Genomic DNA, 17690 nt, shown 5'->3' with positions numbered 1-17690 from the left:
ATGAGCCATGTATAAAAAGATTAATGATCTAACTTCTGTTCACTGCAATCTGAAATCTCTTCCATTCAGCACATTTTAAAGCAACTTAGACTGTACTAGCTTTTAGCGACAGCCATAAAATAAATGGGCTGATACCAATCAAACCTCTCTACACACACAAGTATATCATGCTTTCACTATACATTCAAGGAGCGTTTACTTCATGTATGTATGGCATGTAGTATGTGTGGCATACACAATGCACAATGCACAAAACTAAACATTTATTCTGGGAAAGGAAGACATTTAAATGGAATGAATTGCTAGCCTAAAAGAATGTGCTACATTCAATGAGCACAAAAAAAGAACTTGGATTTTTTGCTAGCATGCAAGATTTTAAGATAGGTAAATGAACAAGGAGTGGGTAAGGCACAAAGGCAAAAAACCAGCTCAAGTTGCTCACCTTAACTAAGTTTAGACAATGGGAAGACATTTTAACTTAAAAATGACATTAATTTTAAAACTGAAAAACATCCCTTTAGATGGCAACTAATGGATGAAATTTAAGGGTCAAAGAGTACAATTAGGATTCTACTGCAGCAGCTGAGGTATCTTTACTACAGTATTACAGGGGTTAAACGCGGGTAATACTGATTTTGAAATCTGAGTATCGCCAACAAATGTACGGATAGACTATAAGCCTATACTGACAGTAACCAGTTAAATTTGGTGTTTTATTTTAACTGTCTTTTCATGCTTATATTTGATGATGATACTGAATTTCTTTCAAAAAATTCAAAGTGTACTTAACATTCCCCTCAAGGCAGCTTCAGAAGTACCCTAATAAAAAGTTGAGTTTTCCCTTGTTGGTACATTATTATATGACCCTCCACAGTCAAGGGCCAGATAAGGTAGCAAACAATTACTCTGGAAGATGAGAATGGTATTCTTTTTCTGTGGCTTTACACATTCCATGAAATTTGCCAATTACTGTGCCAGTACCAAGAAGTTATCATTGCCAAATACACAGGTCATGCTGTGAACAGAAGTCCTTCCAAGTCACCTACTTTTGAGGTGTACTTACTTATCATCTACTTTTACTAAAAGGCATGCTCACTGGGAAGCCAGGCAACCCCAAGACATTATTAAGAAAAATCTCATTCTGATTCTTAGGAGAAAAGCATTAAAATCCACTTGTCCAACCCTCTTCTACTTGCAAAAATCAAGATCATCTTCTGTACTTTAAGAGTGCAATAAATCAGTTCACTGTGGTAAACCATCTAAAATGTCTGTAAGAAAAATATTCCTCTTATGCACAGATCATTATAAATAAGGCAAATTTTTGAGATTCTTTTCCTAGTAGTGAAGCACCATCCTAATGCCTGTGTTCTTTTTTTAACCAGTGGGATCCATTTTTAAAGGCTAAAGAGGTAACATGATAACATAAAGAGAACTGGAAAACTTAAATATACAACTTTGGCTTTATCTGCATAGTCAACACACACTAATCATTACTGAATTTCTGAGAAACCTAAGAACAGCTAATAAATCTATACAACCTTTAAGGCTCTTGAGGAAGACAATGGAATACAGCAAATTTCCACGTATTCCTGGATTCTAAGAAACTGAGTAATAACAAATCTTGATTTAAAACTCATTAACATGGACTCCTAATTTTTAATACCCACCTCAGTGAACTGAACAATTAGAACTTAGACCCTGGACATTCAGATTTAACAATGGTTTCAACAATATTTGATAACTCTAAATGCATGTTAACATAGTATTTTAAAATTTTGTTAAAGGATGTATCATGGTCTACTATTCAGAGACTAAGTCTAGTCAGATATAATCCCATGACAGTACATTTTTCTTCAACTGCCTTCCCTATCTAGCAACTACGTAAATTGAAACAGGTCTCTGCACTTCTCTGAATGCAAAAGTAATACTGTTCAAGGGATTCCAACTGAAACCCAAAAAAGAAAAAAAATGTTCATCATCATTAGCCATCAGGGAAATTCAAATCAAAACCACACTGAGATACCAACCTTACACCAGTCAGAATGGCCAAAACTAACAAGACAGGAAACAAGTGTTGGAGAAGATGTGGAGAAAGGGGAACCCTCTTACACTGTTGGTGGGCATGCAAGCTGGAGCAGCCACTTTGGAAAACAATGTAGAGATTCCTTAAGAAATTAAAAATAAAGCTTCCCTATGACCCTGCAATTGCACTACAGGGTATTTACCCCAAAGACACAGATGCAGTGAAAAGAATGGCCATATGTACCCCAATGTTCATAGCAGCAATGGCCACAATCACCAAACTGTGGAAAGAGCCAAGATGCCCTTCAACAGACGAATGGATGGTTAAAGAGGATATGGTTCATATATACAATGGATTATTATGCCTCCATCAGTAAGGATGAATACCCAACTTTTGTATCAACTTGGATGGGACTGAAGGAGATTATTCTGAGTGAAGTCAGTCAAGCAGGGAGAGTCAATTATCATAGGGTTTAACTTACTTGTGGAGCATTAAGGAATAACATGGAGGACATTAGGAGAAGGAAAGGGAAAGTGAATTGCGGTAAATCGGAGGGGGAGGTGGAAGACGAGAGACTGTGGACTCTTGAGAAACAATCTGAGGGTTTGGAAGGGAGGGGGGTCGGGGGAATGGGTGAGCCTGGTGGTAGGTATTAAGAAGGGGATGTACTGGCGAACCATAAGAGACTATGGACTCTGAAAAACAACCTGAGGGTTTTGAAGGGTCAGGGGTGGGAGGTTGGGGGAACAGGTGGTGGGTGATGGGGAGGGCACGTTTTGCATGGAGCACTGGGTGTTGTGCAAAAAGAATGAATACTGTTACGCTGAAAAAATAAATAAATAAAAAGGGAAAAAAAAAAAAAAAGAAGGGGATGTACTGCATTGAGCACTGGGTGTAGTGCATGAACAATGAAATCTTGGGAACACTGAAAAAATTAAATTAAAAAAAAAAAAAAAAAAACCTACGTAAACCTTAGAGCAAGAAAAAGTTAAAGGTCCCTAACAAATAAGCATACTTTATTTAAGGAAGGAAACTGGTACAGAACATTAAAATTAACCAGTACAATTCATTAAGTATCCACCGAAAGCTCTTACTTGTCTAACAAAGTTTTAAGAGGATAATTTGTCATTTTATTAAACAAAATGTATTTGCCTTAGCACATAAATTTCTGTGAAAATGCTTTTGTTTAAAGTTGACAGAATGGTCCACTTTATATTTCGAATAAATTTCTAAGAGGGGCATGGTAAGAATTATACCAGATGTTACTCAAAATGAACAAGTCTGACCAAAGAAAACCCAACCTTAGTTAATGCCCATTATAGTTTTTAAAAAGAGAAGTAATGCTGATTCTTTGTAATATTATGGCTAACAAGTTCCTGTATTAACACAAGAACTGGAGGACTAGACTAGAAATCTGGAATTCCTGTATTCTCTAACAGAATTATCCACTATAAAATTAAAAAAAAACAAAACAAAACAAAACAGTAAATGGGGTTTCAGGAGTTTTATAAAGTACTTATTAGCCCCCCCAAAAGCCACAACATACCAGTAGTTTTACCAACAGAGGAGCTGGTATTCTAAACTCATATAAATAGGCCATAGAAATCAGTTGTATAGAACAGACACAGAAATAGTCTCAAAATCAGGTAAACAAACAACGGCTATTACCACTTATGACATTTTATTGGCATATGACAATTTACAAGGGTCCCTGTTGCAATATACATCACACTGAGTAAGAATCGTTTAGCCATCTACATTCATTTGTATTGGGTAATATTTTTACTCAAATTATAATTTAATTCCCAACACTTGATTTTAACTGTGACAAAAGGGAACAAATAATTTCTTAAAGTTGGATGCAATTAGAAAAACATTTTTTGCTATTTTATATTAAAATTCCTAGGATGTTGAAAGGTATACACACCTAAGTAAGGACTGAGTCATGGCCTTCTTAAACAGCTTTCTTAATCCTTTCTGGAAATATCCTTTGGTTCACTTTTATTTTCCTTCTCTAGGCAAAAGGAAGTCTGTTAATGCAGGTATCAAAGTTACTATTTTCTGCCATTTGTTAACAAAATTCCTTACCAAGAGGAACCATTCAGCTTTATAATATGTTGTGAAGTGTGGAGTTAAATTGTGGCTTAAAAAACACAACAGAGGCTTTCATATGCTTGGCTCTGAAAAAGATATAACATCCACAATGGCATCCTATTGCAGAGTTCTATCACCCTTCCTACTAAATTCTAGTATAATCCCTTCCTCAATTTTGTTTAATAGAATAAAAGCAACCAAATCATGTTTCTATCTGGGTTAAAGCAATGCATCTGCATTTAAGATATAACTTGCTGTTAGGATTTAAGGAGCTTTATTCCCACTCCCTATTAAATAGTTTCTCAGCAAATTCCCATTTTCCTATTGTCTTAAGTGGAAAAACAAAACTGCACATTTATAGTCATGCACAGAAATTCAGTATCTAACCAAGTAATAACTGTTAAAATAAAAGCTAAACTTATTTGTATAAAATAAAATGGTTGTGAAAATTCTCCTGTGTTGAAGATTAAATCCATCTTCATTTGCTTTAGCATGTAATTAAGTAGTATTCTGACTAGGAGAAATTAGCTGTGTCCTGATTAATGCAATACAAACTTGCTCTGAAAGTATTTCCTCTGCTCTGTAACAATTTCAGAAAAGACAAAATAGGAGAAATCATGCAATACTAAAGATCCCAGGGCCATATACATCACATATATCAAGTTTTGTTTTCATATTTTTCCCTCTTAGTTAGCAAATGCCCCTGGCTGCAATCACGGTGCTTGGAGCACCGCAAATCAAGTGAGGATGAAAGATTCATGTACTTAACATCTTTCAAAGTTCACACTAACAGAATAAGCATTACCTTCTTTTAATGCAAACGTATGCAACTCATTTGGATGCTGAATTAACAAATTAAATTTGACTAATTTTATATTATGCTCATAGAGCAAGACAAACTTAATACTGAAATTTACTATTTTGGATTTTCATCTTAAGAACTATCAGCTTAAACAAAGGTAATTTACATCTGAAAGAGTATCTACTTGAAGAATAGAACCCTCGGGAAGAAAAAGGAAAAGCCATTTTATAAATTGCAACTGAAATAGGGGAAAAAGTAAAACCAAGTTAGACCAATACTACAACAAACTTCCTGCCAAAATTTTTTATTGAAAAACAAGTTACTTAAAATACTACTAATGAACAATGTTTTGTTTACCTATTTTTCCTTACGGTAGGCTACAAACTAATGTTTCAGCTGTCCAGAAGCTCAAATAAATATGAAAGATATGAAATCAGGTACACCTTTCTAATGTATCAAGTTATTCTGCAGGATAATCCTCTTCCATACCAAGACCAGGATTACAGGTTATGTTCTGTTTTCTTTAAAGTAATACATTTGGTAGGAATGGATTTTTTTATTTGTATTATTATAGACCAGTTCCTCTCTCAAAAGGATTAGCTGATATCTAAGACCATGACTCAAACTTTCAAATAAGAATACAAAGAGAACATTGAATTTTGAGCCCAAAAAGTGAAGGATCAGTTTTTATAGGCCATTGCTTTCAGTTAAAAAAACAAACAAAAAAAACCCCTCATACTTGTGTATCTTTTACTAGCCTGTACTTTTTAGTTATTGGTAAAGCTTTTTATTCCTCTTAAACATCTGCTGACATGTTAAACTACCTTAGTTTACCAAAGTAAAAACCTTTTCTGTGGTACACCTCAAAAATTAGTCACCCTGCAATGTAGTGCATTTGAATTAAGGAGAATGTTAAACAGATGTACACAGTTAAAATAATTAGTGTGGTCTCTATAAACTTCTGTTCAGGAATTTGTATGTAGAGCTAACGTTTACTTCAGAATAAACATTAACGAACAGGGAAGGAAGAGAATCAGAACTTTCACAGAGCTGTACTTGACCATATCTTATAGACAAAGCGAATTACAATGCATGTAACAAAAACAGTAAAAGTATTTTTTAAAAGTTGATAGTTACAAATATGGTACGTTAACAATTTTCTACTTTATTTCAGTACAATTTTCAACATACAGTCTACTATTTTTCAAGATATTTGAAGACAAAACAAAATTTCTATTGACTACTTGCAAACAGTAAAATTTAAGTAAAATGCTTACATTCTTATTTGAAAACAAAAATCAGGTAAAAAAATGGTGGGTGCAAGTTCTGCTCTCTGTTGCAATCTCACTTCAGATTTATTACTCCTAAAAAACAGAGAGAGAAAGAGAGAGAAAAAAAAAAGATTACCAAAAATATGGAGTGAAAATGATCCATAATAACCATTGTCCCTAAAAATGAAATAGTTAACTGGCCCACCAAACCCACACTGAAGAAAATGTGTCAGAATCACTAACAAGTTGAAATTTTCTACCTTTTCTTCTTTGCGCCTGTCCTTCTTTTCTTCGTTATTTTCCATGGTCTCTTCTTCGTCTTCAACAATTCCGTCCCCTTGGTATTTGTCATGAGTCCATTTTGGACTGCTACCTGATTTTTTGAAGTTAAAGCGCCCTCTGCCACGTTGAAAAGTACCACGACCTCTTCCTCTTTTGGCCCAATAATCCACACCATCATCTCTGTCATCATGCTACAGAGAGGTTAAAAAAAAATCATCACTAAAATCTCTTTCTTAAAGGGAAAATGATCATATGCCCACAATCACAGTCATGGTATAAATATTCTGAAGACCAGGGTATGTAAGATTGGTAATGTTCTAAAACACATTAAAACAAAACCAGTAACACTGAAGTTTTCGGCAAAAATATTTTCCATTGTGAAAACAAATAATTGCATCTTACTGCTTTATAACCCAAGCTTTGAGAGCTATCCAACTTTTTGGAGGATTTCAACTGCCAAATTACTGCCAATTTCCAAGTTTTGACCTTTTTTTGATCTCCATTATTTCAATATAACTCCACTGACTAATATACTGCATGTAACTGAGTTAAAATAACCAATCGTTTTCCCAAAAATTACCAGTCATAAAGACATTAAAAAGTCATAAAAATATCATTACAAAACTATAAAATTTGTTAAGTAAGTGGTATAAATTATACCTTACGAATAGGAACAGATCTTAAAATCCTACTGAGATTTAAAACTCAATGTATCTAACACATCTATCTTCTACGCTAGAGAATTTCACATGCCTAATCATGACCAGATGGTCCCTAATGTAATAGCTCAACTTATTTCTTCTTAACCAACATGAGGTACTATAGCTTTTTATTACTTTTAGTTAGTTATTACTGTAACCTTAATTTTTCATTAACTATATCCAAGTACAGATAGTCCTCAAATTACAAACTGTTCCATTAATTAAAACAATCTGCAAACTTGAAAAGCACTTTACTTTGTGGATCAATAGATGTGTATTACATCCCAAAATACAGAAAAAACCAAGGTTCTCCTATAATGTAATTAAACTGCTGTCCACCTCAAACTCTCAAGTTTATCACCTAGAGAAAAAAATGGAAAATACAGCAAAATAATGACCCTTAATGACACAACAGGTATAATGCAAACAATGTTGCATATTTCATAACTAATGGAATACCTGGACCAGCTGTCAAGTCACTAAAACCTTTCTTATTAAGTATTATGTGATATTAGCACCTTTTCCACAACACAACGTGCTTTTGTGCATATTCATGTAATACCATCACCCTTCTGGCATGAACTGCAAAGCTCAGTTACACAAGTAACACACCATACAAAAGAACAGTTACCAATTTCCAATAACCTATCTTTACCAAACTGATGAGAAGTGACTAGCAAGAGGTGTGTGAGACTCCATAAAAAAATCAATTTAGGAACTATCGAAAAGTGTAGATTTCAGAGTATCAGAAAGTTTAACAGAAACCTGAAATATTTTAAAATACTCCGTCACTCAAAATCATACCCACACAACTACATAATTTCAGGCTCCCTTGGATATTAGCACAAACTCTAAAGTTTATGTTTGTTTCTGTGTTTACACAGTATTCTATGCATTTGTGGGAAGAAGCAAACGGGTTCTGGAGTCAGAGGCATGGGTTTAAATGTTTCTAAACAGAGGCTGTGTGACTTCCTCATTTTAAAAATGGGAGACAGCTGTGAAGGAACATAGTATTAATCTATAGAGTGCCCAGCCCAGTGTGTGACAAGCAAGCACTCAAACAGTGGTGATAATAAGGAGCACGTTCCATGTATTTACTCATCTAATCCTCAAAGAACCCTACAAAATACTGTTACTAATCCTGCTTTAGATATAAAGAAACTGAGGCAGAAAAACTGAGTTACTTGTCCAAGGACACAAAACTGGTTCTTTCCACTACTCCTCAGGCCCATCACCCACAGAATACATTTCCCAGGTATCCTGGTGGCAGTAAATGATTACCATAAGGCAACTAATAGTTACAGAAATAGAAAAAGCAGAGGCATAGCCAAACACTAGAGTTAAACTAGCCATTACCTTTAAATAACCAATGATCTGACACCATATAAAGAAAACAGCAGCTACATCACACTGTACTTTTGTCAGGGTATCCTGACAGCTAAGTGACATTTTCATGCTAAGCATACGAATTCTTAATCCTCATATTCTAACTTCCAAGATTTTAGTCCTACAATTCTTAAAAATTACTTCACATGATAAAGGGTCAGAGAAGTGAGATGCTTACGATATACAAAACACATAAAGGAGGCCGTATTAGAACAAGACTTTCTGGGGGCGCCTGGGTGGCTCCATCCCCCAAGGATCTGACTTGATTTTTGGCTCAGGTCAGGATCTCAGGGTCCTGAGATGGAGCTCTCCATCTGGCTCTGCGCTCAGCAAATTTGGTCAAGATTCTCTCTCCCACTCCCTCTGCCCTTGCCTGCTCCACGTGTCCATCCGCTCTCAAGTAAATAATCTTAAAAAGAACAAGACCTTCTGAATCCTCTTCCCCACCAGGATTTTTCTCTTCCTCAGAAGACAACATCAACACTGAGAACCTGTCCACTTCAGTACTTTCCCACTTGCTCCAACTCTTCACATACTCACCCCTCCACAGAATTTCAGGTTCTAAGATAAGATTATCTTTCCTGGAGTACTTATTATTAGAAACATTACCGTATCTTTGCATAAATCCAAAATCAGAGATGAAAAGTTCAAGAAAAGAATGCAACAAACATTACTATTACTCAATACTGGAGAACGAATGATCAGGTGCTTTCAGAATCTGGTTCATGGACGCAAGGCATGGGTTTAAATCCAGACCCCTATTCTACTAGGCATGTAACTTTGGTCAACCTTTGTACCACAGTTTTTCATCTTGTAAAAGTGGAATAAAGGACACATCTCAAAATGATTTTTTGTAAGCATGAAGTAAGTTTATATATGTAAGACACTTAGGCACCTACCTAGCATAGTACATATGCTCAATAAATGTTACACTGTTATTATTACTACTAACTATTAACGTTTCATGAACACCAAAAGTTTCATGTATGTCAATTATTCTGAAAGAACCTAAGGGAACATCTGTAGATTTTCAACTTCATCTCTTCTGAATACTTCTGTTTACATTTCTACTTTTAGTAGTAGCAATCTATAAAATATCTCTGCAAAAGCAAAATCTTTTAAATTTAAATATCCATGTAAAAAACTAGAGCTGTCATTTCAATGGTTCATTAATTAAGAACCAAAAAAATTAACTATGGGAATAGATTTGTAAGAAAAAATGTATTAACATTTTAATTTTACTTCTTGTGAACATCAGTCTCTGACAAAATGTTTTATATAGAAATGAAGGTTTTTAAATATAGCCCAGAATAGCAACATATAAAATGTTACTGCTACTTGTAAGCTGCTAAATTCTTTTTTTTTTTTTTTTTAAGCTGCTAAATTCTTAAAAAATCAGTAAAACTGCCACCTAAATGCCAAACTAAAATATGTCCCAATTACAACACCAGATTCTGAAAGAATGCCATAGAAAAATGAAGGTCTGGACTAAATTAAGTATTTGTAACACATTCGAAAGTATTAAATAATTACCATCAACTTGTTCACCTCTGACTTCCCTTTTAACTTTCCGACCTTTAACATGTGGTCTCCTCTGGGTTTGTTTGCTTTTTTTTTTTAATGAACAATGTGGCAATTTTACTATCACTCCTTATCCCGCTTTTTGACAGGGTGGTCTATTAATCTCTTTCGACTGCGTGATCTGGCTTTGTGTCCTTCTAGATTTTTTTCTCTCCACAGATCTCCCTTATCAACAACCCACTGCACAACTGCACTTAAATTCTCCCCGGCACTTCAAGAACAGAACTTAATTATCTCCTCAAATTGCGTTCTTTCCTCTGTATCCCCTATCTCAGAGATCCCTTCATCTCACTATCAACATCCAACTTACATACAGGGTCCCTAAGTCCTCCTAAATGTTACCTAACTTTTCTAATATCTAACCCCTTAGCTCCAACAATCAATAACTCTCAGATCTGTCTGTACAACCATGGTTTTTCTAAACTCTGGTTAAAACCCAAATTTGTAAAGATATTATGGCCTTCTACAACTTGGCTCCTGCTTTTTCTTAATTTTACCAAACTTAAACCAACCATCTAGCCATAGAGTTCTATCTCAAGATGTTTCACTGCTGCAATCTGCAGTATACCTGCCTATCTTTCAGGCTCAAGATTCAAGCCCAGTTCCTCTAAGAAGGCTCTCCAAATCACTCTCTCCTTTGAAATAATCCTCCATTTCCTGCTTTGGAGGAAATCCACATGTATTTAGAACATTTGTTTCTAGATCTGTTCCAGCCAAGAACTGAAATCATGATTTGTTTTTGCATTCATAGTACCTAGTATAAACAGCAGTCTGTGAATATATAAATTCTTAAATCAAAAAGGAGATCAATCTTTTAAACTTTCCTATAACTGAATAACATGTCCTTCCCTGTCCACATGGTCAACTCACCCAATTCAAACAAGCTTATATTTCCCCTTAGAGAGCACGTATTGAGTAAACTTTACTCATAATACACTTTAAAAATTTTTTCAGACCTTGGTCATTGAAGTACCCAAGACAGTCAAATAGCAATTAATTTGACTGCCATTCTTCAAACAATATAGACCTAGTTCAGCATATAGCTCTCTCCTCTCACTTAGCAGGTAAGTTATGGGTATTCAGGTGTATTCATAAAAAGCCAAATAAAAAAGACATGATCCAATAAATTATTTTACTCCTTGCTTCTGCAAAACAACTAATCTTCAGAACCAGTCTCTGAAACATGACTTCTCTGAAAAGCTGTTATAAAAAGTTAAGTATTTCTGATAGTAGTTTTGGTATTTTCTAAAGTGTCTGTAATCATGGACCCTTTTCTCCCATGTCAAACTGCACAAAATTCCCATTGTTACCTAGAAACTCTTTCAGGATCCACATCCTCTAGTTCCATCTCTTAGAAAACTACCTCAGAAGGCATTATATCACAAAGAAGCACCACATTAGTGTAGCTAGCAACTTTTCCAATGTAATTTTCCATCTTCCTTTTCTTCCAATGGAAGTAAACAGCCTCCCTGAGATCCTTAATTACGTGTACTGTGAAAGAATTCTCTTTGTCTTTCACTTAAACAGGCAACTGTGATGGTGAAAGGTAAATCTTAATGAGAAGTTTCTGTAACTGTCATTGTCTTATAGACAGACATGAAATATATGTTAATGTTCTTCTCTGAATGTGGCTATCAAATCAGGTACATTTTAAAATTTACCCTGATCAGCCTATAGGTGCTATCAATGAAGTATAAACAGGACCAAAGGGACCCACATTTTCAAAACTTCAAATCATCTGGGTAATGAATTTTTAAAAGGTTTCCTGCATTATGGTGAAAACTTCTCACAGCAGTGGATACCTGTACTCAAATGTTATTCACCCAGTATGCTTTGAAAATTAATGCAAACCAAATAAACACAGATTTCTAACACCCACCAAGAAGTACTTCTTGCTCTTTGGGGTATATTCTGGATCCCATTCCTCTTCCTTCGGTCTCTTTTGAAAAGTAGTATTTGAGTTGTTTGGACCAGTATTTGTCCCAGCAAAAACTCCTCTGGCTCTTCCTCTGCCTCTAATTCGAAACTGATTAACATTAACAAAATTGTTTAGTAATGCAATCAAAAGGTATTTAGTTACATGCAAACTCTAATTTTACTGCAGTAACAAAAAAAACATAGTCCCTAATTTCCTTCCTAAATTTCAATCTCATAGCCACTGAGGATAAAAAGGGTGGCTATTTGATATTTGATATTATAAGCAAAAAATTCTGCCTACTGAAAGTTGGAAAGGTTAAGAAGAAATGCAGTCAATCTAAGTATTAGCATACTGACTGCACTTTCACGACCTGAACTAGTATTTTTAAATAATAAAGTTGGTTCTTTTCACCTTTACTAGCTGAAAGAGTTGTCTATTTCTTTGAATTTCAATCACAGGAGTCCCAAGTGTTCAACTACACCTATCACTATATAATCAAAGCTCTTCTCTTTCCTAAATGATCTAATTAATGAACCCTACTAATAACTGACTGGATACTTGCTTACAGTAGGAATCTGAATATAGAAATTGAAGAGTCTGGAAGATGCACTACTATGAAGTCATTAAATAATTACAACAAATTTATGCAAATATGGGGATAATGTGTATGCTATGTAGAATAAAAAGAAAAATTTATGATTTCTATGATGATACACATATAAGCAAGGACTAGAAGGCAAAACAGGCAAAATAAAAATAATTGTAAATACAGAGACTAGGGTTTTTTTTAAATGTCTTAAGGTATCTTTTCAAAAACTAATTAATTAAAGAACTGAATCTCAATCAATAACTTTACTTGACTCTTGGGTCTTTATGCACTATGCAAAGATACTGACCCCGAAGTTTAAAAATCTAGTTTATATATATAAATTTTTTTAGAATTAGACAAAAACACTTATTTTTTACGCTGTACACAAAGAAAGCATCATCCCAGCTCCAGCCCCTCCTTCCAACCCTTAAATGGCTTATCTTGAAGATAAATCAAATACCACTTCACTTTCCAAGACTAATTCTGACTGTAGAAGTAATGACTCACAACAACAACTAAATCACGTATTTTTAACTTTCCTTATGCATAGTGCTTATTATGTCAAGTCCTACCAACAAATCAAAGGTATTTCTACTACTTACAAAGGTTCCTCGTGGTCGGCTAACTCCTCCAAAGCCAGAGTATTCTTTCAGTTCATGGTGCGTTTTAAATTCTTCTTCTCTTTCCTTCTTACTCTCTTTTTCTTCTCGAGAACTGGGAGAAGAAGGTGATGCTGAGGATGATGAAGATCGAGAATGATCTTGCTCTCTACTTTTATGTTTACTGCAAAATAAACAAAGAAAACAAAAAAATATGTGCTACTTTAAAAAAGATGAAGACCCTGCTGAATCTTATAATAAAACGGATATTTTTCAAGTCAAAAAAAAAAAAAAAAAAACAAAAAAAACAAAAAAAAAAACTATCCCCTATTAAAATTATTACATAACTAGAATGATTGGGTGTTAAACTTTGACACAGTCTGTTTCCATTCTCCTTCAGTAATTTTTTTACATAACTACTGAAAAACATGCTATATAGCCTGCCAGTTAAAAACTAGCAGTCTGGAAACTTCAAGAATAAGGTTCAGTTCTTCAAAATTTTTAACTTTTTTGTTGATGTTATTTTAAGGAAAGGAAAAGAAGAGTAGGAAAAAGTTAAGAATGTTCTTAAGGCCAAGTTTCAAAATGACTGCAGTTTGTACACCCTGGGTGAGAACAGTTGGTATGGTTTGGGCCGTAACTCCATTATAGAAATAAAAAGCATGACATACAAATACCAGCCATAAATTAAAAAAACACAAGTAAAATCCACCATTTACCTAATGAATAGCAAGAAAACGATTATCTATGATACTGAGTATTCCTACTATTTGACTCTATGATGATCAATTTTGTATGGTTCTAATGCAACACCCGAAAAGGTCATACCTGCGTAACTCTTACCACTGCTAACAGTATCCATGGAAACATTACTTTGAAAGATAAATACACATTGCTATTTCATAAAAACTAGTCCTTCCTCCCCCCCATCTCTCCCATGTTAAACCACTAGATTATCAGTTTAAAATTCTTGTACTCTGGGTGTTATGAGTTGAAAAAGTGCGGAATCAAGCATAACGAACCAAAGTTCTTACACAAACTGTTTCTAGAAATGCACTGCATTGAAGTCCAACCTCCTGATGTAGCCTGGATAATAGGACACATTAATTTGTCATTTTTTTTTTCAGTGTTAGCTTGCTATTCCAAAGTTTTTGTCCTCATCCACCATAAGCCGTGTAAAAGACAAATACATTTTTGCTGTAAAACAAATAATTTTAATTGTTTAAATTTAAACATTCGATTACACAGTCAAAATTGAAAGCAATTAAGCTGACAATTATTAAAGGCTAATTAGAAGCTAAAACCTAACTCACAGTTTTAACAATTACCTGTCATCTTTGTAAGATTTGTATTCCTTGTAATCTTTTGGAGTTTTTTCCTGCTTTCTTGATCCACTGGATTCCCTGGAGCCCTTGGAATCCCCCCGTTCTTTACTTCTTTCTTTTCTCCGACGATCAATGTCATGCCGAAGATCTGCAGAATCACACCTTAATTTTTTATCTCCCTATAAAAGACAAATGTAAAATACAGATTTCAGGACAGATATAAGAAAAAATATATATATAATAGCCAAATTTTATGCCAGCTTCTAAACTGGCATTTTAGTATCAGAGAAGAGTGGACCATGAAATACTACTTCCACACTTAGTTTTAGTTTTATTAAAAAATATGCTTGGTTGTTTTGACCAGACATTTGTATACATAGTGAAACAGGACTAGGGAAGTTATGAAAAGCTAATTATCTTGACAGTGTAGTAGGTTTTTGTTCAAAGCAATCCATAAGAAACTCTGTACAGTAGAATGAGGTAATTATTTTTCCACTCAGCACATCCTCATTGTCACTCATCCCTTTCAAAGGGTTTTTTTTTTAAATAGCTGAACAATGACAGAGGTTATACTCGATCTGTAGTTGTGGGATAGCTTTCTACCTATAAAGTTAAGGGATCCTAAAGTAATGGTTCTCATTATTTAAGCCTCATTGTCATCAAGCTCTTCCCAGTAAGTTGACCAACCCAATAAAAACCACTTCAAAAGGAAGAATTGTGTAATTTCCATAACATGCAAGTGGAGTATGATTAATAAAACCAAGTAAGCTTCAATAAGGGTAGAAACAAAGCCAGAAAGAGAATATTCCCAATCCTGTACTCAGTATCTTGGGCCAATATACTGCCCTTTCTCAATTCAGGTATTGCAACGGACATTAGTTTAACTGGGTCACAATTCACCTCCTTCTTGTTCCATTGCTTTTTCAAATACTATATAATTTAGGAAGATGGAAAGAGGCATCTAGGAATGAAGAAAAATTATACATCAGTAAGATGCTAAGCAATGTGGACATCCTTGCTAGTATTCAACAATATGAAGTATTTACTCTGGGAAATCTAGCTACGATATTCATAAGCATTCGTAAGACTGAAAGTATATCTCTAAATGGTATCAACTACTCACCTATTTGCTCCCTGGGTAACAAAGAAAGTCTAATCAAGAGCAAAAACCTTCCTTTTTCACTTAGGTATTACCAAGTCCACAAGTAACAAGATAATTTAAGTAAAACTACTTTATAAACTCCAAAACTATATACATTAATTAAAACGTATTAATTATCCATTCAGATCGGAAAATGAAGGATAAAAAGCAATGTCATATCCTTGTCCATCCATAAGTAATCACTATATTCTCTCCTCCAGATGAAAATCTGGTGAATAATGAGGAAAGAAACAAGATACTCACTCTGTCAAGAGCACCAGGAAAGACTAAATTGTTGGCAAAACAAAACCAACACTGAACCCAAGACATTGAAAGTAAAAGCCAAGATTAGTATTCACCTGTCAGAATCTGTTTTTCCAAAATCAGTATGCCCCCTACAAAGAGACCACTTTCTTTTAAGCTCTAAATTTCGTATCTAGTAAGTCAACAGGATACCCTATTAAAGTATTTGTATTATACAACTATTAATAACAGCTTCTGGAAATCAAAGTGCCAGTGTTTTCATAACAGCACAACTATTTAGGTCTGCAAAACATGTGGTCTCATTTTTCTGATTAGAAAACCAAAATGTCCAAGGGGCTAATTATCTTCCAAGTATCATAAAAATACTTGGCTACAGCCAAAACTGAAACCAAGCAGCATTTCCAACTCCCCTAATCTTTTCATTACAATGGACAGTTGTTCCTTTTCTACTTGTCCCTACATTTCTATTAGACCCATATGGCCTGCCATATGGACTAGTCTACCTAGAAAACACCAATTTCAAATCAACAGAATGTATCAGAATCCCCTTGAAAAGAGTCATTCTATTCCAAAGACCTCCCCTCCCCCAACATTCACAGGTCCTTCTCTCAAGTTTAAAAACATTCTTCCCCAACCCACAAAAATTCCAATAGTTTTCATTCCAAATGTTCATTTGTAAATCAGTTCTTAGAAAGCTCATTTCTTAGTCCAGATCAAACATGCCCAGAAGCATGGGGATTACTTCTTGTTCTTGCTGTGAGAAACCTAGAAATATTAATTTAGGCATATATAAATCAAGGAATATTTATTCTGGCTCATTTAACCCCAAAACTTTATAGAAAAACTCTACTATAATTTCTATCTTTGCTTTTATAATTTTTTCTACTGCTTGATTCTTTAGACTTTGCTTAGAACGAATTTCTCCTTTCAAATATTATCATTTTTAAAATTACTTTTGGTTTTACTTAGATACATAGTATAGTGTCAGCTTAATTTCTTTTAGGAAAAACACTACATACACTACCATAAATGCATTTACTTACAAGTTAAAAATAGATGACCTCTGCAAACAAACTTTGTCTACATAAACTACACTTAATATGTAATATCATTAACTAAGTTGAAAACAATAACATTAAAAAAAATGTCCACTCCAAACATACCTTTTGATTTTCTTCTTTAAAAACTCTCTCTTCCCCTGCTAAACGAGTGTGCTTCCTCAGGGCACTCGGAGAGATGTCAATTCTCCTTAATGTAAAATAAAGTCTGTTTGTAGTCACATTAACTTTATGGTTCAAAAAATTCCTCAGAACTGTCCATTTTAATAAAGGAAATAACTAGACAGTTATTCCTCTCCCAAATGAACTTTCACATTGAAAGGTTATTAATCTAATTCCAAATAAACAATTAAGAAATAAAAACTGTATCCATTAGAAATAAATTAAAAATACTTCAGATATTTTTACATAAAAATAAATCTAACCTTTTAAAACAAACTTAATCATAAAAAACTCATGTTTCAATTAAGTTGACTGTTACCATCCTAAGTGTCAACCATCATACAATTATACCTCCAGATCCTCAATGAACACAGGCATAGGGTTATTTGTTCCTAAATATCTCCAATGTTTTTACATAATCAGTGGATCTTCAGTTTTATGTTGTGCCTTTCCTTGCCTTTTTTAAACTAGTGTCTGTTTCAACTTCTCAGAGC

General features: G+C 34.3%; 1 protein-coding gene across 5 annotated transcripts in view; it reads right to left on the bottom strand.

The window, feature by feature from the left end:
* Positions 1-3687: 3687 nt before the first annotated feature.
* Positions 3688-17690, bottom strand: part of BCLAF1 (BCL2 associated transcription factor 1) — a 29321-nt gene continuing 15318 nt past the window's right edge. For 2 of the 5 annotated variants that reach the window (XM_046004813.1, XM_046004814.1), the window contains exons 8-13: positions 17140-17224; positions 14575-14750; positions 13250-13430; positions 12020-12166; positions 6451-6663; positions 3688-6283 (exon numbers count right to left, since the gene is read on the bottom strand). In XM_046004813.1, the coding sequence (XP_045860769.1) occupies positions 6278-6283; positions 6451-6663; positions 12020-12166; positions 13250-13430; positions 14575-14750; positions 17140-17224 (808 nt within the window). In that variant the 3' untranslated portion in view covers positions 3688-6277. Of the gene's footprint in view, positions 6284-6450; positions 6664-12019; positions 12167-13249; positions 13431-14280; positions 14444-14574; positions 14751-17139; positions 17225-17690 lie in introns of those variants that run through there. The other 3 variants (XM_046004815.1, XM_046004816.1, XR_006818302.1) reach the window with 2 other exon arrangements.

Source organism: Meles meles, chromosome 5 (genome assembly GCF_922984935.1).
Source record: "Meles meles chromosome 5, mMelMel3.1 paternal haplotype, whole genome shotgun sequence".
Taxonomy (NCBI): Eukaryota; Metazoa; Chordata; class Mammalia; order Carnivora; family Mustelidae; genus Meles; species Meles meles.
Note: the sequence above shows the minus strand (reverse complement) of the source record. Positions and strands in the feature narration are given on the sequence as shown.